The sequence below is a fragment of the Nanorana parkeri genome, unplaced genomic scaffold, assembly GCF_000935625.1.
Source record: "Nanorana parkeri isolate BGI_ZX_2015 unplaced genomic scaffold, ASM93562v1 scaffold975, whole genome shotgun sequence".
In the NCBI taxonomy this organism is placed as follows: Eukaryota; Metazoa; Chordata; class Amphibia; order Anura; family Dicroglossidae; genus Nanorana; species Nanorana parkeri.
This window is the reverse complement of record NW_017307243.1, coordinates 23,095-47,515: the sequence shown is the minus strand read 5'-3', so window position 1 is coordinate 47,515 and position 24,421 is coordinate 23,095. Positions and strand designations below refer to the sequence as shown.

Genomic DNA, 24,421 nt, shown 5'->3' with positions numbered 1-24,421 from the left:
GTGTTCCCTTACATCTCCTTCTTTGATGACTTCATTTATAAGGAGTGGAAGCGCCCTACTAAGTCGTTCGTGGTTCCTAAACGTTTGTCTGTTCGCTATCCCTTTGGGGAGGCCTTTTTATCTAAGTGGGCATCTCCCCCCTGCGGTGGACCCTCCAGTTTCTCGCCTGAATAAAGCTACGGTTATTCGGTGGAGGATTCTTCGTCCTTTCGGGAAACCACCGATAGAAAGGCTGAGGCGGTGTCACAGACTATGTACTCCGTTTCGGGAGCACTTATGCTTTCCGCTCCTGGCTTCTGCTATGGTCTCTCAGACTCTGACGGAATGGGCGAAGATGCTGCATCAGGGGCTTGTGGAGCAAAAAGTTTCCCCCGCCTATGTGGACTTTGCAGAGCAGTTGGTGCAGGGCCTTAAGTATGTTTGCAACTCTGCCCTGGATTGTGGCGCCTTTGGTGTCCAAGCTGTCAGTGTCGATGGTTACGATTCGCCGGTTACTTTGGCTCAAGTGCTGATCAGGCTTCCAAGAAGGCGCTGGCGGAGCTTCCCTTTACCGGGGACCGTTTGTTTGGCACCACCTTGGATGAGATCATTAAGGATTTGACTTGGGGTTAGAGTACCTTTTTGCCTCAGTCGCGGAAGAGGGAACTTCGTCGGAAGCCTGTTCCCACCTTCTCCGCTCACAGAAGGCTTTTTCGCCCACCCAAACCTTCCCCCTCCCAGCCTGCCAAGCGTCCCTCAGTCTGCCAAGCCCCTGTCTGCATGAGGGTCTGGCCCCATCTCTGGACTCCAGGGTGGGGGGGGCGTCTTCGACTCTTTGCGGATTTTTGGTTGGCTCACGTTTCCGACACCTTGGTGCGGGAGCTGATTTTCTTCGGGTTACAAGATTGAATTCCTGTCTCCCCCCGGGAACAGGTTCTTCCTGTCCAACACGTGACTTTCCACTCCGCGACTGGCGGATCTTCACAGTGCGGTGGAGGACCTCTTGTCTCGGGGGTGATCGTTCCGGTCCCCTCCGCCGAAAGGTTCAGGGGGTTCTATACCTTTTGAATACCTTTTTGTGAGCAGGTTTCGAATGCAGTCGATCAGGTCCGTGGTGGCGTGTCCATCAGGGGACCTGCTGGCCTCCATTGACATCAAGGATGCCTTTATGTGCCCATTTGTCTCATCAGCGATATCTTTGTCTGGCATCGGCCCCGCGAGTGCTCACCAAGGTATTGGCCCTAATTCTGACGTTGCGTTGCCGGGGTTATCTCGATCGTGGGATATCTGGACGATCTTCTGCGGGCGGAGTCGCATTCTTCTCTGATGGCGGATCTGGGGGTCATGATACGGTCTTTGGAGGAGTTTGGATGGAACTGTTTTGTCTCGTACCGTCTCCATGTCTGGAGTATCTGGACCTGGTTCTGGACACTGTTGTGGGCCAAGTTTTTCTTCCTCAGGAAAAACTTTTGAAACTTCGCTCCAAAGTGCGTTTGTTGTGGACTCGGTGGTCGACAATTCGTTTTTGCATGCAGGTCCTGGGTCTAAAGGTGGCCTCCTTCGAGGCGTGCCTTATGCGCAGCACCACACCAGGACTCTTCAGAGGGATATCTTGTTACAGTGGGACAAATCCCCACTATCTCTGGACGGGGAAGTTCGGGCGGCAAGAGTTTCCCTGATATGGTGGCTTCGCTCTCCGGCTCTGGTGTCGGAAGTCCCTTACCCCTGCGCTGGACTGCAGTGGTCACCACGGACGCCAGCCTTTCGGGGCTGGGGAGGGGTCCTGGGCTCCTGGACAGTGCAGGGTCGTTGGTCGCAGGAGGAGTCCCGTCTGCCAATAAATGTGTTGGAACTTTGGGCGATTCGCCTATCTCCTTCATTGGACAGCCCGTCTTCAGGACTTGTCGGTTCTTGTTCAATCGGACAACACCACTGCTGTGGCATACGTCAACCACCAGGGCGGCACAAAGAGCGTGGCCGCAAGTCGGGAGGTGGCCGCTGGGGGACCTTCTGGCGTCTAGTCTCAACCGGAAGGTAGAACAATTCATAGCCCGGGCACAGGATCCTTGGGCGGAAGCAGTGGATGCCCTCGTGGGACACGGCTGTTCTGCGTCCTCGGCCGGCCTTCCTGCCTAAGGTTGTGTCGGCGTTCCATCTGAATGAGGACATTGTCTTGCCCTCTCTGTGCCCAAAACCGTTTCATAGGAAGGAGAGAGCGATGCACTGTTTGGTTTGGATGTGGTTCATGCTCTCCGTGTTTTATTTGGATGTTTCGGCTTCCTTCCGTGAGTCAGATTCCTTGTTCGTGCTCACGGAGTGCCCTCGTAAGGACCGGGCAGCATCGGCGTCTACCATTTCTAAGTGGATTTGTCACATTGTTGTTCAGGCGTACGCCGTTAAGGGGCGCGGGCAACCTTTTCCTGTCACTGCCCATTCCACTAGGGCTGTTGGGGCATCTTGGGCCTTTCACCATGGTGCTTCTGTTTCTCAGGTTTGTAATGCCGCTACTTGGTCTTCTGTTCACACCTATGTCAAATTTTATAAGGTGGTTGTTTTGGCATCGCCGGATGCTGGTTTGGGGCGCAAAGTGTTGCAGGCGGCCCTTTAGCGGGGTCTTTTGGGAATGTTGGTGTTTTGCCCATCCCTCTGTGTGTTACTGCTTGGTGACGTCCCTACAGTACATGATCTACGATCTGTTCCCCGTGTCCTTCAATTAACGGGAGAGAAAATAGGATTTTTTACTCATCGTAAAATCCTTTTCTCTCCGTTCATTGAAGGACACAGGCCCCGCCCTCTTTTGTGGGGGTATACTCCTAACTGCTTGTTACTTGCTGGAGACTTGTCAGCAGGTGGGGGGTTGGGCCACCAGCAGAGGCCGCCCCTGGGCTGTCTTTTGTTTTGTGCCTAGCGTCCTTCTCCTGCGTCCTTCAATGAACGGAGAGAAAAGGATTTTACGGTGAGTACAAAATCTTATTTTTGGCCAATGAAGCAGCCCACCATAGTGATGACCCAACAGAAACGTGGGAGGCCGGAGGTAGCAGCTTAGCTTTAATATCAACTGGAAATGTCAGACCTTTGCCTGTCATGCATCAACGTTCCTGCTTGGAGGCTTCTGTAGTGTTCTGAATGTTTTAGGCACAAACCAGGGCAAAGGGCAGAGATTGAAAGCTACATGTCAAAACTATTTGTATATTTCAACATACAGGCAGCTAAAGATGTATACAAACCCAAAGCAAGCTTGTCCTAATAGAAACATGGAATCTGCCATTGTAGATATACCCTTCTGAGAATGTTTGCTGCCTGGTTGTCATGCTGACCCTTATGTTTCATTGCCTTGATAACCCAATAGAGGTGTGTAGATAAGAATCTGGCATTCCTGCAACTTTTGAGTCACTTGAAAAAAAGAAAGCAGTATGTAGTGATACATTTTACTTGCATAGGAATTGTAAAATAAGAAATGCAGTGTGTTTTGAAATGCCAATCTGCACAAAGTCCTGGTCCTGCAGTTGTTCCATTGGTTTGGTCAACCTGTGTGATTTCCCCATACAATTGTTCAGGGCTATAGATGTCTGCAGGGAGATCAGAGAGTAGAAGAACCCAATCTACCAGAATTGTTCTTAGAGCAGAATGTTGCAGTTGCCAACTTAGCCAGACATTAAATCCATATTTTCTCAAGGCAGCTGCAGGCATTTCATAAATGCCTCACAAACTATTGGGTGTTATTTTACAAGTCAAATAGTTGCTTATGTTTTCTCACACTAAATTGATTTTTTTTTTTTAAATTGATTTTTTTAGATCGGGATCAAGGGATAGGCGGCGACGAAGGTCACGATCCACCTCTCGTGACAAACGAAGATCAAGATCAAGGGACCGACACAGGCGACATCGTAGTCGATCAGGAAGTCGTAACAAAAGTTACCATGGCGGTTCTAGAGATAAGGAGAGAGCAAAAAAATAACTACTGCAAGACAACGGCAGAGGTAATAAGTGATGCATTGATCTTTTACTGTATTTTGCTTATAAATTGGAAGACATTCTTGTACAAATTATATATTAACAGCTTCTTGAATGTAACAGCGTCTAAAGGCAGCCTTTTAGCCCCGCCCACGCTAGAGCGTGAACCTGAAAAAAAAAATTAAACGGGCAATGTTGCCTGTTTACATACAAGCTATCCGGCCGCTATAGAGCCGATGGATGCATGAGGTTCATGTTGGTGTGCCCCCCTCCGCACAGCTGGTCCCCAGCTCCATTGTGCCCTGGACAGGCACGACTGCTCTGTGAGGGGATCAGAGGGAGATCGGCACACAATCTCCCTCTGGTCCCCTCTCCGGTGTCAGAATGCAGGAAGTGATGTATATTACACTAGCTTTTTTTTTTCCGGGAGCTCTGGAATGGCGCTGCCTCAATAATTTTTTGTTTTAGAGAGAGATAAAAGGATACCCTTTTCCTTATTCGTTTAATCCCTTCCTAAATGTATTTTGTTTAAGGTTCCCTCCGTACAGGAAACTGTGGGAAGGAACTTTAATCTGCATTCCCTGCTGTGACGGCTGGCAGCACTACCAAGAGCATGCTGATAATAATGCTGTCAGCATGGTCTGAAATCTACAGTCTCTATGATCCATTACTAGACTATTACTTTGAGAGCTGTATCATACTGTTTACATGCAGTGCGCCTCTATTTAAGACTGTAATGGTAGGATACACTTACAGGATTTTTTAAATGTAATTTCTGTCGGTTGTAGTGAAATATTTTTGTGTATGCATGCTGATTTTTTTTTTTTTTCTACATTTTTGTCTATTGATAGATTTTTTTATGTGCATGCATGCTAAAAAACGAAAAAACAAACAAACATGTAACACGTGCGTTTACTACTTCACAAACTTAACAGTGATTCCCTGACAATTCCTGCAACCTCCTTTCCTTATAAAAGGCTGGCGCCATATATATTTACTCATCATTTAGTTCCTCGAATTGTATGGTGACACAGGGATATGGCAGTCTGTGCAGTGGCCAACTGTCCGAGTCAGTAATGACTGAGAGAAGGGGAGTACAAGAAGTCTTTCCTCCTGTATGCCATAGTGATGACATTCTTCCAAAATGCTCCTCAGTCCCCAGCACAGTCACCTGTCTAGTGTTCAATGACTGCTTTTTGAGGTTAAAAATTAACTTGCTGTATGACAGGAATTTAATAATGCAGCATTGTGTATGTTATTGATAGGTTTGCTTGTATATCCTAAAGGAAAGATTTGCATAATAGAGCTTCTCAGGTCAGAAGAAAGCCAGCTGGTGGTGCTCTTTGCACCTTTTTTTTCAAGCTGCACACTTCCCATCATCAATGATGTAACAAGCTGCTTGTTTTAAAAGAGCAATAGCTCTTTGTACTGGTAAATGAAATGAAGCAGTAGGTAAGCCACAAACATTTACCATGAGATTAGGGATGTCCCGATACTGATGCTAGCATCGGAATCGGGCCCGATACAGGGCATTTTGACAAGTACTTGTACTTGTCAAAATGCCCCGATGCCTAGCGCCGAAGCTCGCGCTGTTTTTTTTAAATTTTCTTTTACCGTCCGTGGGGTCCTTTTTACCGTCCTCTGGGCAGGCTGGAGGAGCGTCGCGTCGGCGCTCCAGGTGGGGTCCTAATGTGGTTGGCCAGCGACTGCCCAGAGGCCTCCGCCTGTAGCTCCGCCCTGTGTGCCCCCCTCCGCACAGCTGGTCCCCAGCTCCATTGTGCCCTGGACAGGCACGACTGCTCTGTGAGGGGATCAGAGGGAGATCGGCACACAATCTCCCTCTGGTCCCCTCTCCGGTGTCAGAATGCAGGAAGTGATGTATATTACACTAGCTTTTTTTTTTCCGGGAGCTCTGGAATGGCGCTGCCTCAATAATTTTTTGTTTTAGAGAGAGATAAAAGGATACCCTTTTCCTTATTCGTTTAATCCCTTCCTAAATGTATTTTGTTTAAGGTTCCCTCCGTACAGGAAACTGTGGGAAGGAACTTTAATCTGCATTCCCTGCTGTGACGGCTGGCAGCACTACCAAGAGCATGCTGATAATAATGCTGTCAGCATGGTCTGAAATCTACAGTCTCTATGATCCATTACTAGACTATTACTTTGAGAGCTGTATCATACTGTTTACATGCAGTGCGCCTCTATTTAAGACTGTAATGGTAGGATACACTTACAGGATTTTTTAAATGTAATTTCTGTCGGTTGTAGTGAAATATTTTTGTGTATGCATGCTGATTTTTTTTTTTTTTCTACATTTTTGTCTATTGATAGATTTTTTTATGTGCATGCATGCTAAAAAACGAAAAAACAAACAAACATGTAACACGTGCGTTTACTACTTCACAAACTTAACAGTGATTCCCTGACAATTCCTGCAACCTCCTTTCCTTATAAAAGGCTGGCGCCATATATATTTACTCATCATTTAGTTCCTCGAATTGTATGGTGACACAGGGATATGGCAGTCTGTGCAGTGGCCAACTGTCCGAGTCAGTAATGACTGAGAGAAGGGGAGTACAAGAAGTCTTTCCTCCTGTATGCCATAGTGATGACATTCTTCCAAAATGCTCCTCAGTCCCCAGCACAGTCACCTGTCTAGTGTTCAATGACTGCTTTTTGAGGTTAAAAATTAACTTGCTGTATGACAGGAATTTAATAATGCAGCATTGTGTATGTTATTGATAGGTTGCTTGTTTTTCCTAAATGATACAGGGCATTTTGACAAGTACTTGTACTTGTCAAAATGCCCCGATGCCTAGCGCCGAAGCTCGCGCTGTTTTTTTTAAATTTTCTTTTACCGTCCGTGGGGTCCTTTTTACCGTCCTCTGGGCAGGCTGGAGGAGCGTCGCGTCGGCGCTCCAGGTGGGGTCCTAATGTGGGTGGGCAGCGGCTGCCCCGAGGCCTCCGCCTGTCGCTCTTGCTAGCATCGGAATCGGGCCCGATACAGGGCATTTTGACAAGTACTTGTACTTGTCAAAATGCCCCGATGCCTAGCGCCGAAGCTCGCGCTGTTTTTTTTAAATTTTCTTTTACCGTCCGTGGGGTCCTTTTTACCGTCCTCTGGGCAGGCTGGAGGAGCGTCGCGTCGGCGCTCCAGGTGGGGTCCTAATGTGGTTGGCCAGCGACTGTAAGGAAAAAGAAAGCATTCGGCACCTCCGTGAGGCACCTCCATTGAACAGGCAAGAGTGAGTAAGGGCATGTGCTGGGATGGCAAAGAAGACAGTCAGTAGTTGCTCACGATAAGGGGTCCTCACTGTCCCTATGTGTATGCACCATGTGTATCAGTACCGTCAAGCACCCAGGGCACATGCCCACACCCCTGGGTGCTCAGGCTGCTTCCACCCACTGTTGATCTGTAGTATGAGGGGGCAAAGGTGAGCTCTGAATGAGGGTTACAGAGTTTAGCTGTGGACATGGACTTCAGAGGTGAGTCAGATGGTTTTTTTTTAAATGTCACCTGTCCCTTTAAGAAAAAGTATCGGTAATTGGTATCGGCAAGTACATGAGGGCCAGTACTTGTACTTGGTCTTAAAAAAGTGGCATCGGGACATCCCTACATGAGATGTTATTTTCCCTTTTGCTATAGTTTAGGTTGGAATATGGGTTTACTGGCCCATTCAATATTCTGTATAGCTCTTTATCAATGTTTTCTATACATTAAGGCCTCTGTAAATGTAACTACTTGCATCTTTCTCTTTGTTGTAGATCAGCAGGGATCACACAACTACGATAACAAAGTCTTGAGGTTTGACTTTGCATCTGGGGAACCTGCAATGCATCAAATAACATACTTTGTGTTGTATTTTTAATGAATCGAGCAATGTTCTATAAATGATAATAAAGCTTTTTTTCTTACTGAAAACTCACATTTGATAAATCCAATTTTTTTTATTGTTTGAAAATAGCAATGTTATTAATTATATTCTGCTTGCCCTCAGTTGAAAGTAGTTGGTATACAATTAAATCATTTTGTTTAGTGTACTAATTTTGTTTATTGTGTTTTTTAGGGGACATGGATGGGGAAGTTACATACGAAAAACTGTTAATGTAGTTTCATGTGATTTCAAGCTTTTGTATTATCTGTTGATATGTTTTGTCAATAGGAATATGCTTGCTGTAGTATATCAACTACTCTTTTCCTTTACAAATGTACATTTAAGGTATGTTGAACAAGTTTTGTCCAAGTATTTCAGGCTAAAGCCACGCAAAATAAAAATACATATGTGGGCAGTGTTAATGGAGGTAACATGTTGTATGTTTCCTATGTTATCTAGTGTGGTTATTCAGAAAGATTCTGCTATACATTTACACATTTGGAATACTGGATCATAAACGTAGTTTATCTAATGCTAAAATGTGTTTTTTGTTTTGATTTGGGTAGAATGTGAAAGGGTTAGAACATCTGTCAGGTTTTTTATTGGTATCTTTTCTCCTGCTGGAAAGATTCACCCTCTTTGTCCTGGTAATTGTTGTCACTGGCACTCTGAGTTTAAGGGAAATCCAAAATTTTGAGTTGCCACTTGGACAGGAATAGAGGAAATGTTTCCAGTGGGAACAGTTGTTGCAGTAACAATATTGGGTTTTCCTTTACTTCCTTTTGTATCTATGGAACCGAAGTGCAGGGAACTCGCTCCAATGGGATGGATGGGGGGAAAAAAATAAACCGACAAAGTCTTATGTCTTGCCTACTTTACAGTGACAATTACACATTTTTGGCCTTGGATATACTTTAGAGATCAGTAGATGCCTCTGAGAATGGCGGTGTGGTTGAGAATTGAATGGTGTGTTGAATGAGGTCATCAGAATGAATCTCAGATGCTAGCGGTTTATACGTAAGGATCGGCACCACTTCAGCAGTAGTGTTATGGCTTCTTTATTTTACACATCATGGAATATACCAAGTTAAAGACTGAAGATTCTAGACTTTAAAGGTCTTTATCATGGTTTGTGTGTGTAACCACTATATGACCTTGTACACATGGGCTTCAGCTTGTGTAAGAGCAGTATGTATAGTAAGCTTTTACAAAGCATTTGCAACGATTTCAGCCAGCTTTTGAGCTGCTGCAAGTCTTCAAAGCAACTTTTGTCTCCTTTTAGGGGATGTTGATGGCAAATGCCAAGAGATCTCTTTAGAAAGGGCTGTGGAAGATACGTGTGAGCAGTAATAACGGATGAAATTGCTGCAGAACCTTTAACTGATTTCTCCCGATCCCTGCACACTGTGCTTACAAACTATACCATTATTTGTATAAAATAATTAACTGAATTAGAAGTCTGTGGGCTTGCTTTTATGGCAACTAATTCCTTTTAAATAATGGTAGTGCTCAGGAGCAGTCTGCTTTCAGTACTCTTGTGCTAGCATCACAGTTTTCAGATAACTGTACCGTGTTTACCCGAAAATAAGACCTACCCCGTAAATAAGACCTAGTACTATTTTTTGTAATTGCTAAAATACAAGACCTACCCCGAAAATAAGACCTAGTTGTGGCTAGTGGTGGCTTGAGGGGGAACTTGAAGAGCCGTGGGAGAGAATCAGCGGAGCCAGCATAAGCCGGAGGAAGCGAGGCTGCAGCGGAGGGAGCAGAGCGAAATAAGCCAGTGCTTCCTCTATAGTGCCGGCTCCTGTCACAGGCAGAGTGATACCAAATGCACTCCGCTTGTGAGGAATCATAGTGAAAGCACTCATTCAGCGATTGGTTACCAAACTGCTGAAAGATGAGTGCAAAAAGAAAGAGCTATTCCGTCAATAGAGCTATTAATGTTGTACATTAAGAAAAAACAAAAAAAAGTAAGACCTACCCCAAAAATAAGACCTAGTGTGTGGTTTTTTTTTTTTTGAGCCAAAAAAAAAAAAATAAGACTGTTTTATTTTCGGGGAAACGCGGTATTTCTGAATGGACAGCAGGGAGGTAAGTGTAAATGACACGTGCCATGTATTATATTGAACTTGATGATTCTTGGTTAGTTATCCATTAAAATGGAAACAAGCTTCTAGCATAATTCAGTACTATTTAAACCTTTTTGGAAGCCTGCTAGCAGCTTGTTTGATGCAACAGACAGTCTTATTATGCTATTCCAAAGCCACAGCCTATTGTTTTATAGGCAACAAGAAAGCTGCTTGACAACTGCTGAGAGCTTTGCAAATGGTTTTTAAAGCCTGCATTACACACTGCTGTTAGTACACAGAAGCCTTAAGACTGAAAAACTTTAACTGTTTTAAAGGGTGGAGTCCATTCAGCACCACTGGGTTCTAAGTGGATGTTGGCGATAAGTACAGCTCCTTGGGCTTGTCCACTTTCTGTTACAATAATATCTACACAAAACTGTCCATAAAAAAAAAAAAAAACCTTTTATGAGAAAAAGGTGTAGGTTGCCATAACTGTCCTTTCCTTCTGAGGATGCTTATTGCCTGTCTGGCAACCTTGCTTCAATATTTTGAGTGACTTAAAACAAGTATACATTTGGTACATTCAGGCCTTATTTCTCTCAATTAGATTTACTTTAATATCCATGTAGTACAATAAAATGCAATATACTCTGGATTGCATAAGAATACTCTACTTTTGTTGTGTAACCCTAAATAGCCTCTGGGGCAGAAACTATACAGTGGATATAAGTCTATACACCTCCAACAATAAAAGGTTTTCGAGATGTAAAAAAAAAAAATCGGATCCCGATAAATCACTTCAGAATTTTTTCCATCTTTTTAATGTGACCTATAATCTGCAATTCAATTAAAAACTCTGTGAAATCATTAAACTTACAATAGTGTGGTTGCATAAATATGCACACCCTTAACCTAATACTTTGTTGAAGCACCTTTTGATTTTATGACCGTAGTTGGTCTTTTAGGGTAGGAATATACCTGCATAGCATATCTTTGATCACCCTTCTTTGCAAAGGTGTTTCAAATATGTCAGATTGCGAGGGTATCTCCTATGCACAGCTTCTTCAGGTCATCCTACAGGTTTTCAGTTGGATTCAAGTCTGGGCTCTTGCACTGCCATTCCAAAACTTGATTTTCTTCTGGTGAAGCCATTCTTTTGTAGATGTGGAGATATGCTTTGGATCGTTGTCAGGCTGAAAGGTGAAATTCCTTAGTAGAGCCCTAAGTGTTTTGTGCCAAAATTAACTGATATTTGGATCTGTTCATAAGTCCCTCCGCCTTGACCTCAGTTCCAGCTGAAATAAAACAGCCCTAAAGCATAATGCTGCCACCACCATGCTTTAGTGCAGATATATGGTATACTTTTGGTGATGTGCAGTGTTTTTGTTCCAAACATACTTTTTGGAATTATGGTCACAAAGTTCAGTCTTGTACTCATCAGACCATAACACATTTTCCCACATGCTTTTGTCAGACTTGAAATGCTTGGTGTTTTTTTTTCTTTCTGTAAGAGGCTTCCGTCTCTCCACCCTTCCCCACAGCCCAGACATATGAGCAATATGGCAGATAGTTGTCGCATGTAATACATAACCAGTACTTGTCAAAAATTCCTGCCGCTCCTTGCTGTAGGCCTCTAGGCAGCCCTCCGGACCAGTTTTCTTGCTTTTTCTTTAATTTTGGCAAAACATTAAGTTCTTGGTAATGTCACTCTTGTGGCATATCCTTTCCACTTGTTGATGACCATCTTCACCAATCAGATTGTTCAGGTATTTTAAGAGCCAGCGGGGCCGACTAGCGAGATACTGAAGCCAGTCCCAGTGGGAGATTCCTCCAGCCACACAGTTTAGTGTAGATGGAGGAATCTGTTGCACTTTTCCATCTGACCATAGAAAATCTGCAGATAATCTACAGGTGTATGGGCAGCTTTTGATGTGAGAAAATCCTACTAGAACTGCTGAACTTTATATGGGCTTAATCAGAGTCACTTTAATTGATGGCAGGTGTCTACTGACTACTATTTAACCAGTTTGTATGCGAGTGGTTAATTCTGAAAACGGCTGCATCCTTAATTATAAGAGGATGTGTACACTTATGCAGCCACATTACTTTTTTGTTTCCTCCACAAAACAATTTCAGTTTGTTTTTTTGTTTTTAATGAATTGCACAGATTTTAGGTCAGATTAAAAATAAAACAAAATCTGAAGTGATTACCCTTGGTCTAATCTCATATCAATCTCAAAAACCTGGAATGTTTACAGGGGTGTGTAGACTTTTTATATCTACAGTAGTTATTTGACTTTTGTTTACCACTGCAAGTAAAGTGACCACACACACACTCATTTTTTTTCCCCCCATGATTCTTCCAGGACAGCACATGAGAGATAGACACCTTACACTGGACCAGGAAGCAAATCATACTCAATGGTGGAAATCCTGCTGTCCTGGGAGACTCATGGAAATAGTTATTTATGGGCCCAACTCTGGATCTCCTAAATCTTCCAGCACAAGACATGAGGAGACTAACTTGACTGTACCAAATTTTCTAGTGATAAATGCTTAGAAACCTCTCCTCTCACTGGTCTGACTATGAGAATTACAGATATACTGTACGAATCTCCCAACAGAGATGTATGAAACAAGAGACCTAAACGGCAGTGAAAGTCTGTCCTATTAGAAAACTTGAGGACATAACCAAAATCCACCAAACAAACGTTCCCTGATTAACGTTGATTACAATGATATACAACTGACTCAAAAAAAAAAATCTAAATAATAAAGCCTAGTAAGGCTCTGGTCAACCATGGGCATAGAAGCCCACCATAGCCTATGTGGCTCAACTTAAAAAGGTAATGATAAAAATGATTGTGCCATCTATCTGGATATGTTAATACATACAACCATATTGCATGACTGATATGTAGAATTTCTGCCTATTTATGAAGGCTAAAGGTAAAGCTGAACTTGTATAGTCTCACCACAAGAATGTACCCTTTCCTGATAGATTATTAGTTAATAGAACAAAAAGGGGTCTGCTGCAGAAGCATACTCACAGTGACCACTCACAACCTACATCATGGTATATGAATGCCACATAAGCGTTTTGAACAATAATTATTATTTAAGCACCTTTGTGTGAACCCCACTGCTCAGAAATGGCAGAGAACCTGTTCCTAATTTGTGTCATGGTGGAGCAGCTGAAAAGACAAAACAGTAGGAGGCTAGACTTACTGAGAACATAACAACAATTCCCTATGGTATGGTAGCCAAACATCAGACCACCAGCTGTGGTGAAACTACAAATCCTTGACAGGCATTATTTACAGCAGCATGCATGATGGGGTTTGTAGTTTCACCACAGCTGGAGAGCCTGAATTTGCCTACTGCTCTAGGAAATGCTTGGTGATACCAAAATTCCTTCCTGTTCTCTAATCAGCACCTGTATTATCTGAAAAGTATAGTAGTACTGAGGTGCGTCAAGTCCTCGTGGACACCATCTGTGCTAGCAGCAATGAGAAATGGTATGAGGCAAATACTCAATTACAATATCAAAACATAACAAGGGACACAATGATTACAGCATATGATACTGTACAAAATGTGTTGTAGTGTAAAAAAAAAAAACACTACATAAATGCCCTAAACTTCTGCAGGATTAGACGATGAACATCTACAAGAATGTAAAAGGTTTAACATTGTGGTACAGCATCAGTGCCCGCAGAAGTATAACATGTCATGTGTTGTAACATGAACTGGCTGCAATGTTGCACACAAGTGCTGCATTATAAGCACAAGAAATCACTTAAAATGACTTAAAATCCCTGCAGGGAGCTGTGAGTGACAGTCACGGCTCTCTGCAGGGAGATGATCAAGAAGTGAGTGAGCGACGGTATGTGTTTGCTCACTTCCCAATCTATTGAGCCGACCTGTGACAGTTTCATTGTCACAAGTTGGCTCGAACTATGAGGATGAGTGATTTTCACTCTCCTCATAGTTCTCCTTTAAATGTCCTAAACCTCTGCAGACTTTCACCATCCACACAGGATATCATGTAAGAAGTTCACCACTGTGGTCCAGAAAAGACTTCACTAAAAGTGTATAACAACACATGACATGTATAGGGCCTAGTGTATCAAATTCAGTAGCTGCAACAAGTAATGCATTGTAAGCACAAGACATTATATAAATGTCCTAAACCTCTGTGGCAATATAGACTGTCACACAACTTACATAGGATTTCATATAAGAGGTTTACCACTGTGAAACATTATAGACACCCCCAAAAGTACAACATGTGGCATGTAAATGGCTTGGTGTAGTAATGTTAACTGCCTGCAACAAGTGATGCCTTGTAAGCACAAGACATTACCTAAACCTCTGTAGCAACCTAGACCAGTGGTGGCGAACCTATGGCACGTGGGGCCCCCTCTGCTGGCACGGGAGCCCAGTTTCAGGAACCCCAAATCTGACCGCCTCGGTACGCCATCCGGGCTGGTCGCAATCAGGCAGCGGCGGCCTCTAAACAGGCTGCTTCCTCCTCGCTAGTCGCTAGGACCCCGAGAGACCCCTGCGATCGGCCGTCTAATATGCCTGTTTAGAGGTCACTGCCTGATTGTGAGTTGTGACCCGCCCGATCGCGTACTGACTACAGAGGCGATCTGGGACGTTCGGATCCCCTGTGAGAGCCGCACAGGCTTCCCCCCCCCCCCCCTGAGAGCCAAACAACCCCCCTGGGAGCTGCACAGCCCCCCCCCCATCCTGAGAGCCATACAAACCCCCCTATAAGACCCTAGAGACATCAGGCTGCCACCCCGGAGCAACACAGGGTATGTAGCTTCATATTATTTTGCATTGCTGTTAAATGTATTGTTGGGATTTGTAGTCTTCTATAGTTGGTGGGATTCTGCATTGCTGTATATTGTATTGCTGGGATATGCAGTCTTCTATAGGTGGTGGTATTCTGCAGTGCTGTATAATGTATTATTGGGATGTATAGTCTTCTATAGTTGGTGGGATTCTGCATTGCTGTATATTGTATTGCTGGGATATGTAGTCCTCTATAGTTGCTATTATTCTGCATTGCTGCATTATGTATTGTATTTGTAGTCCTCTAATTGGTGGTATTCTGCATTGCTGTATAATGTATTATTGGGATGTATAGTCTTCTATAGTTGGTGGTATTCTGCATTGCTGTATATTGTATTGCTGGGATTTGTAGTCCTCTATGGTTTGTGGTATTCTGCATTGCTGTGTAATGTATTGTTGGGATTTGTAGTCTTCTATAGTTGACGGTATTCTGCATTGCTGTATAATGTATTGCTGAGATTAGTTCCTTTACAAGTTGCAGTCAGTGGCAGAGCTACCGGGGTCACCATCACTGACTCCAAGGTGTAGCAAGACTGTTCTCTTGCATTGTGCTGCATGACATGTACCTTAGTAGCACACTGCAATGGAACACTTCACTCATTAGCACAGTACCAAGGTACATGTGACTCTGTAGTGTAGGTAAAACCTCTTGTATTTTATTTTTCTTCTAAGATTTAAGCACATAATTAGTTCAGACAGTTGTATAAAGTGTTTTCTGAAAGAAATCATCAGTATTCAGGTCTAATTGCAGGGTTGGCAGTTTGAGATGCATAAGTTGGTTTAGTGATCTAGTTTGGGCACTCGGGCTCAAAAAGGTTTGCCATCACTGACCTAGACTGTCACACCATTTACATAGGAAGACATGTAAGAGAGCAAGCTAGATAGTACTGAACGTGCACAAATACATTACATTCTGTAGAAGGCTAAGGGTCTATTTATGAACAATTTACAGAGCCATTCCCCCTGTCAATCTCTGTAAACATTCTTTCTAGAACGTTCAGTTTTTTTTAGGTCAAAGTTAATGTAATATTGCATTATGGCAACTAGATGGAGCTGAGCTGCATAGGAAATACTTATTTCCTATGCAGCTCAGCTCCATCCAGTGGCCATAAGGTGGTATTACAATTTTTCAGTATACTAAAGCTGGCCATACACCTATAGATTTTTGTTCGGGAGTTTTTGTTGCTCCCAAGAACCCTCTTTCAATTCTAGCTCAAATAGACCATCACGCACAGACCAATGTCGTTTCCGATAATCGTTCGTTAGCAATACTAACTCACCAAATTTCTGGAACAACATTCACCATATTTATTCTTAGAGAATTTTTGTACAAGTCATTCTGAATTGAGAAAGCTGGTTGGATGGCCAGTGAAACATCTTCAAGAAAAATACAGCAAGTCCAGTTGCCTTGACTTATTCTTTACAGATATACCATGACCTGGATGAATGAGAACATTCACAAACATATCACCGAATTTTGTCGAATGATAGAACAGATTTTCGTTTGCGCATGTGCAGTGTTCTTGCTGCGATTTTTATTTTACTAATCCATCGATTATTGTACGATTCAAAAAAAGTTTTCCAGCCTTACCCTTGAAGAAAATTCTGCCAGGAGTAAAGTAAAAAAAAAAAAAAAATCGTTGGGTTCCCATCAACTGATCGATTATCGTTCGAAAGACCATTCGTGGACAATTTCCGAACGATAATCAATAGGTGCAGGGCTCAAAATTTCCACTCGCCTGCTCGCATTTGGCGAGTGGAAATGCAGTGCAGGCGAGTGGAAATTCAGTCAGGCTTGAGTCAGTACCTGACTCGTGGGAGCAGCTGCTCCTGCTGGTCTGTCTCCCTTCCTTTTCGGCCGGAGCTCTTCACTATAGGTGTATGGAACCTTTATTTTTGCCTCTATTCACAAGCCACAGAGATACACAGGGTAAATGGCTCTCTGAATTTGCTTAATAAATAGACCCCTAAACCTGTATTATACATTTTTATAAAAGAGCACTACCTAATACGGTCCAGTCTCAAAAGAGCCGCCTCATTTATTGGAAATTATGTTGTAAAAGGTCCACCTAAAGTCCCACATGGTAGGTGACTGAAACAATGCACCATTAAATCTACTGGCACTGGCAGAACATTCATAAGTGGTACACAATAGATCTGAGAAGACTTGGCTCGGGGATGAATACAAAAGGCATTATACTAATAGAAATCCCAATGTTATGTATACATTACCCAAAAGTAGTTTGAAGAATGCATGAGGCCAGAATTGTGATGTAGTCAAAAAATTTTACATATACAGTACACACACACACTAGCTTTATGCTGCAAGCAGGCAAGACTAATATTAATTGCACAGATCATCACAAGTCCTATAAGAGGCTTGAGCTGTAGCATTTTTATAACCCAGTTACTAGTAAGTATTAATCTGTGATAGATCCAACTCTTGGAGCAAACCCAGAGGAGGCTACAGGTAGTAATAAGCAGAGGGTAAAAACCTCAGCAGGATGTACAGCAAAACATTGGTCCACAAAATAAGGTACCACTACCAAACCAGGTCTTAGCATACCTGAGGTTCCACACCCAATGCATAGCAACATGAATAGCATAAAATGGTTACTTCACATAAGGCATTAGATAATACCATAGGTCTGAGGGAAATACCTACATTAAAGCTGTAAACATGCAGAAAATAGAGACTTCCACTGCCATGCAGACACATGACAAAGATCTCTGCATGTAGCTTCACCTGGCCACTGGAATGTATATGTGGCCTTATATTCCACTTTTACAGCCAAATTGGGATAACACCTATTTTATTTTTGTTACATGTTCCCAATCGCATTGCATAACTTTAAAAAAAGTAGAAAATTGCTGCTTACATTTTTAGGTACTTTATACTTGCTTAAAAATCCTACCTAGCGTTCCCCTACGTAATGTTCAGGAGGGGGCTGAGGGAAGTTATGATTACTCTAATGAACCCTGTCTGTACCGTGCTGGCAGATCTCATTATCAGTTGTGAACTAGATTCGAACACTGTCTGACCTAACAAAGGGTTAACAACTTAGAACCATTTTATGTTAGTGAGTCAGTCTTTCACTTTCAAACTGCTCAGGGTAGCCTGGAATCTACACAAAGGCCTTCACCAAAGAAACAGCTAAAAGGTAAGTACACATAAAAACAAAGTGGGGTTTTCTCAAATTTGACTACAAAAGTGAAAATACACTATAAGCTGGTCATACACTTGTAGTTTGTAGTAAAAAATCAATTGATTTCCCCATCCATGCTAAAACAGTGTGGATGAGGGACTCTCCCTTGCCGGGCTATTATATTCTGAGAGCTGGCACCTGCCAATTGGCTGCTATCATTGTTCGCTCCTTCAACAAAAGTTTAATAAAAATCCGAAAGGGCCAAGGGAAATTCAAGCAGTGTATGGCCAGCTTTATACAGCCTATTCCCAAGTGAGAGAAGGGCATAGCAATCCAGCTATAAGGCTCTCTCTGTCGGCTGGGAAAATTCTGCAAACTCTGAGTTCCACTGACAGTCTGGACATTGTAACTAGTGCAGTCAGGAAGGCCAAAATACCTGTGAGGCAGAAACATCCAGGCATGGATTAATTGATTCTGTGAGCATATAGGGCAGTGATGGCGAACCTTTTTGAACCCGAGTGCCCAAACTGTGACGCCAAATCAATTTATTTATCTCAAAGTGCCAGCGCTCAAAATAAGTTTGGTATTGCAGTTTGGGCGCTCGGGTTTAAGAAACGTTCAACATCACTGCCTTTAGGGCCTTGTACGGCTCTCACGGGGGACCTGAACGTCCCGGATCGCCTCTGTAGTCGGGCCGGTCACAATCAGGCAGCGGCGGTGACCTCTAAACAGGCAGATTAGACGGCCGCTTGCGGGGTCCTCACTGGGTCCTAGCGAGGAGGAAGCAGCCGTCTAACCTACCTGTTTATTGGCTGCCGCTGCCTAATTGTGACTGGCCCGGATCGCATACCAAGGCGATCTGGGTGAGTCGGATCTATTTCAATTGGTGGTCCCTGAACGCAGTGGTGTATTCTGGTTTGGGACTGCCCTAGGCAAGGCAAAACACGGGCGCCCCCACCCCCACTAAATTTACCCCACCCCTTCCTGTTTAATACTTTTTGTGTGACCTGTCAGTCGCTGGATACAGTGCAAACACTGTATCCAGCTTTTGACATGTTCCGCTATTAGCATAGCAGGAAAGCTGTGGTCTCAGGGGGGCTTAGCAGGATTTGTGGTGAGCTCTGCGGGGTCTATGGTGGGCAGAGCCCCCCACAGATCCTGCACAGGCCCGAGACCCTGTAAAGCCCCCACAGATCCTGCACAGCCCCCTGGAGGCCCTGCAGTATGCTGGATCTCAGGGGGGCGGTGCAGGATTTGTAATGGGCTCTGCCCACCATGGGGCTGCAGAGCCCAAACAGATCCGGCAAAGCCCCCATGAGACCCTGAAGTCTGCCAGATCTCAGAGGGGCTGTGCAGGATCTGTGAGGGGCTTTGGAGCCTGCAAAACCCCCCACAGATCCTGCAGAGACCCCCCTGAGACCCTGCAGTCTGCCGGATCTCAGGGGGGCTGTGCAGGATCTGTGAGGGGCTTTGGAGCCTGCAAAACCCCCCACAGATCCTGCAGAGACCCCCCTGAGACCCTGCAGTCTGCCGGATCTCAGGGGGGCTGTGCAGGATCTGTGAGGGGCTTTGGAGCCTGCAAAACCCCCCACAGATCCTGCAGAGACCCCCCTGAGACCCTGCAGTCTGCCGGATCTCAGGGGGGCTTTGCAGGATCTGTGGGGGGTTTGCAGGCGCAAAGCCAACCACAGATCCTGAAAACCCCCCACAAGTCCTGCAAAGCCCCCCACAAGTCCTGCAAAGCCCCCCACAGATCCTGCAGAGACCCCCCTGAGACCCTGCAGTCTGCCAGATCTCAGGGGGGCTGTGGAGGATCTGTGGTGAGAAGCGGACAGCACAGCTGGAAAATACAATGCAGAAATTTGAAAGAGTATGGTCCCCCTGGATTGAGAAATACATACCTTCTGACATTCATCGCTGCCTCCTCACATTGTGATGGAGGTGACTTCTAGCGACCTTATTGCACTTGTGCCCACAGCCAGACTCTGCCCTAACTTCTCTCTTCTCTTCTCACACCTCTTTCCCTCCCTCTTTCACTGCTTTCTTACAACCTACTCCCTCCAAGCCTTCTGATGTACTTCTGCCTGCCCGAGCTCCGGACCCCGGGCTGCCCACTCTTGGTGTCGGGTTTAATTACTCCATACATCTTTCAAATATCTGGCACTACGTCACTACCAGGCTTTCTTTGATGTTTACGTGACATGATAGACACCTGGCTAACATAGACACCGGCACTCCAAGTGATGAATCAATGGCGTCTGTTTATTGACGCATGAAACATACCACAATGTATCAAAAAGCATCAATAAAAATGATAGATACCTGTCACACTCACTGAGCCTGCTAAAGCTTGCACACGCAAGCATTCACTTTATCTACCTGAGAGCCTACCATCGCAGTTAGCATCCGGCATGGAAATGCAATGTATTTATGTACATTGGTTTAATGTGAATATTACTTGCACTGTCTTGTAACCCTATTACGTGTTAACCTCAATAAAAATGCATTTGAGAAAAAAAAATACTATATTGGACTTTACTATCAGCAGTGGTGCCCCCATTTGTTCTCTATTTAGTTCCACTTTAGACCCCTTATTCTGCTTGGGGGTCCCCTGTTTTGTGTGGGAGCAGCCCTTCCAGAAACATTTAACAGTCTAAAGAAGAGAATTATTGACATATCTAGCTCCTATCTCAAAAATCTACAGCTATTGTATTCGGGCAACCGGCGCTGTTCTCAGAATACCTGAAGAGTAACTTAGTTTGATTGGCTACAGTCACTGCTTGGCCAACAATTATCCACCTGGCTCTTTTGACAAAAGTCGATTGTATGATTGACTCTGATCAAAGCAGGTGGTGCTGGCAGGGCTACACACAGTTGGAATTTTAGCCAGGTCAGCAGGATTCAAGAACCTGAATATCTTAGACCCAGACCTCAATACAGTTAAGAATCTGTGACAATCTTGTCTGCAGGATGCAAATGTAGAAAACTGGTAATATCTGTAGTCAAATGTGGTTTTACCAAGAATTGACTTTTGCATAAATACTTATTTTAACTTATGTGTCATAAAACATTAGCCCCTTCAAGGTGTAAAAACGTCACCGAACTTGTAGTCTATTGACACTTCCTCCCGTCAATGGAGTCTGCAGGAGCCAGAGCATTGCACCCACGATCCACTAAACACAGTTGCAATGTTTCAATGCTTTAGCGGCTCCTATGCAAAAAAATAATACATGCACATTTTTTTTATGTATAACAGTGTGCTGTTATTATGTTTTTTAAACAGTGGACTTTGCCTTTAATCGTCACAGTGTGACCAGCGGTGTATTTACCTTTGCTGCTGCCCTAGGCAAGGCAGCGACGCCGCTCTCTCACAGGCTCCCCCTGCTTACCTATCCTCCCAACTGTGGCACTGCAATCTTTTCTCCTCTTTACTTCTATTCTCACACAGTCTCCCTGACATGTGAAATATGAAAAGCTACTGTCTCTGGACTGCACTTCTAAGGCCCTAATGTGTGGTTCCATCATTGCCATGATACATATGGAGTGAGACAGCATGCTAGACAGCGCTGCTGTCATATAGAGTACACAAACAGAGCAGGTATCAGAACAAGTTAAAGCGGGCAATGATTGACACCTAGCACTTAACCTCTCTCTTAGAGGTATCCAACATGGTGGCAAGGCAACAGAGAAGACATTTTGGGGCTGTGTAGTACTATCTAGGAGGTATTTATGTGGAATTAATGACTGGGTGGCAGCAGTCATCAATTCCACATAAATACTTCCTAGATAGGCTCTACAGGAAAAATTATGTACTTTCGCCTCCTAACTCCCTGCTAGCCCTCTCCCGGCTCCTTCCTCACTGCCCGACGGACGGCGCTTGGGCGCCCCACCTTCTCTTCCCCTATCCTGCCACTAGACTCGTGCCTGACTTGGCCTCACTTTATTTCCACTCACCAAATATTAGCAGGCAAGTAGAAATTTTGAACCCTGCCCTTAGGATAACCCTACATTTCTCCATAAATGACTCCTGTAATATTATGTGATCTTTAAAGCATTATAAATATAATTTTATAATCATGTTGTTTTCTATTTCCTTGTCTTTGTTAAACAAATTGTTTAAAAGGTTAGGTTTGCTTCTGAAAAATGTTCATGGTACCCAATACATATGATCTCATACATGTATTGCTGGTAATTTCAGCCAAATGCTTCCTGTAGCTGTTGGTCAGACTGTGCAGTGCTTAGAAAAGGGGTGCGCAACTCCAGCCATCCAGCTGTTGTAGAACACAAGTCCCATGAAGCATTGCAAGACTGGCAGTTACAGACATGATTCCCAGAGGCAGAGGCAGATGGGATTTGTAGTTAAAGCACAGCTGGGGGGCTGGAGTTGCCCATTCCTGGCTTAGGAAGTGTTTTGACCTTTTTCTGTATGTATAACACTTTCAACTAATGTATATTTTTAAAATGTGTTGCTGGAATGCTTTAGGTTACCATGCAGACTTTTAGCAAAGTTTTAAAATATTTTATTATATTAATCATAAATATGAATCATTTTTTTAAACCCGTGATCTCCAAAAACTCTGACATTAATAATTATTGTGTAAATAAAAAAACATTTGATTTATAAAGTAAAAGCTTTATTGGAAATTAATAATCACAGGGGTAACAGCTGGCAATCATGATGTTAAGTCTCTGTTTTTTGAAATGTGAATTTAGTAATATCCATGGCTCAGAGCGGCCACCAAAACGTTGCTGAATTTCTCCCAGGCAGCCTGGACTTGAGGAGTGAAGGCGGCTCCCAGCTTGCCAGCCAAGACAATCACCAGCACTTCGGCAAGACGCTGTGGAAACAGAATAAGACATTAGTACATTTTTTAATTCTATCATACCCTATTGTTCAACCACGCCAAATACTTTATCAGGAACATAACATATTGATGCCATTTGTATGGAAATCTTGTATTCATGCCAGACTTGCTCCTATACTTCTCCTAGTCTGGCTGCATGCTTAATGTTGCAATATTATACTTTCTGGGTTTGAAGTTGTTACAGTTAACGAAACACCCACTACACTACTCTCGGCATACTAGTAAAAGATTTAGGCCTCGTTCACACCAGACACAGTGCGTTCTAGCCCAATTCTGGCCGCAATGCATTGCATGGCATTGCGGCCGGCTCACTATGTTGTGGGGCAGGAAGGGGCGTAGCGGTCCATTGAAGTGAATGACACTGCAAGCACTATTTCGTTCGGACCGCACCGGACCGGACCTCAAGCATTGATGTGCCTTGCGTTCCTGTGCAGCGGCCACTCCTGCCCCACAACATAGTGAGCCGGCCGTAATGCGATGCAGTGCGTTTGTAATGAACCTACCTTAAAGTTCTCGGGATCCACATGGAGCTCAGTAGCATGTTGTTTGCTCAGGCCAGCCAGGGCATGTTTCACATCATCCAGATTGTGAATGGCGCTGTCAACAGCTCCCAGCACCTTCTTGCCATGAGCGCGGACCTTGGGGTTACCAGCGGCCAGGTTTCCAAAGCTGCTGAAATACCTCTGGGTCCAGGGGTACACGAGAAATAGCCTAAATGATAGATAATTGAGTGGTTTATTAATGGCATATTTATAAACTATTTATTAGTCAAAGATTTTTGTAATTATTTACAAAGCTCCCATATATCAGTATAATACAAAGACCAAAGCTTAATGTCAGCAAAAATGCATGAAAGAAATGTTACAGCAAAACAGTTACATTTAAAGAGTTTCATTTTGACAGTTTTAACAGAATTTAACAGTTAAATCTAAAGAAATTTACCAGTGTTAAAAGAGTTTAGTTCTGTTACTTTTCATCGTAGCAACTATATAAAGACTGTGTATGATGTGACTTTATTGTTATAAAATAAAATATTACATTTTTAGTTACCTGGTCAGGGCTTCCTGGCCATCCTGCTCAAGGTTGACTTTTGACCATGATGAGGTCAAGGCAGCTTTCTCTTCGGCTGTCCAGTGGACCATTTTGACAGTGAGGTTTAGCTGGTGCTGAGGATTCAAACAAGAAGTTTAACTCTTCTACTTGTTTGAGATTTTAACCCTGATTTATAGTCAAATTTGCCAAGTCACACCCATTATAGTTTCTGCTGTGTCATGTTAACTCCACCCAACTCTTCATATCTGCTCTCATGTGTCTAAACCATTTTCTGCTGTTAATAGGTATTTCTTTTCTAAAAATCCCACAAAAATATACAGCTCATAGCTTTGCTTTATGTATTTTTTTGTAAAAGTATGATCACCTTTTGAATTTATGATAATGGTTATTTTTAAGCCATGTATATGAAAAATGAAGATGGTAGTAAAGCTACTAATATGGACATCCAGAGTAAAAAAAATTTATTATATTTCTGCCATTCACACAAATAATTTGCAATATGCTAATAGTGAATGCACTTGCAATATATTGAATGTAGTAAGTACTGCTACATTCAACAGCTATGAATCAGATAAACCTAAGGTTGACAGTTTGCGCAAAGGAAATATAACCTT

At 43.5% G+C, this 24,421-nt stretch overlaps 2 protein-coding genes across 2 annotated transcripts in view; one reads left to right on the top strand and one right to left on the bottom strand.

The window, feature by feature from the left end:
- LUC7L (LUC7 like) overlaps positions 1-8,239 on the top strand; it is a 41,534-nt gene extending 33,295 nt beyond the window's left edge. Inside the window, exons 8-9 of the mRNA XM_018566791.1 lie at positions 3,775-3,959; positions 7,699-8,239. Coding sequence (XP_018422293.1) covers positions 3,775-3,937 — 163 coding nt within the window. The 3' untranslated portion in view covers positions 3,938-3,959; positions 7,699-8,239. The remainder of the gene's footprint in view (positions 1-3,774; positions 3,960-7,698) is intronic.
- A 14,359-nt stretch (positions 8,240-22,598) lies between these two features.
- On the bottom strand, positions 22,599-23,908 carry LOC108795517 (hemoglobin larval subunit beta-1-like). The gene is made up of 3 exons (XM_018566793.1): positions 23,805-23,908; positions 23,258-23,465; positions 22,599-22,727 (listed from the first exon to the last, which is right to left on the bottom strand). Exons 1-3 carry the CDS (start codon positions 23,894-23,896, stop codon positions 22,599-22,601), a joined length of 429 nt encoding a protein of 142 aa, XP_018422295.1. The 5' UTR covers positions 23,897-23,908.
- Between the last annotated feature and the right edge of the window lie 513 nt (positions 23,909-24,421).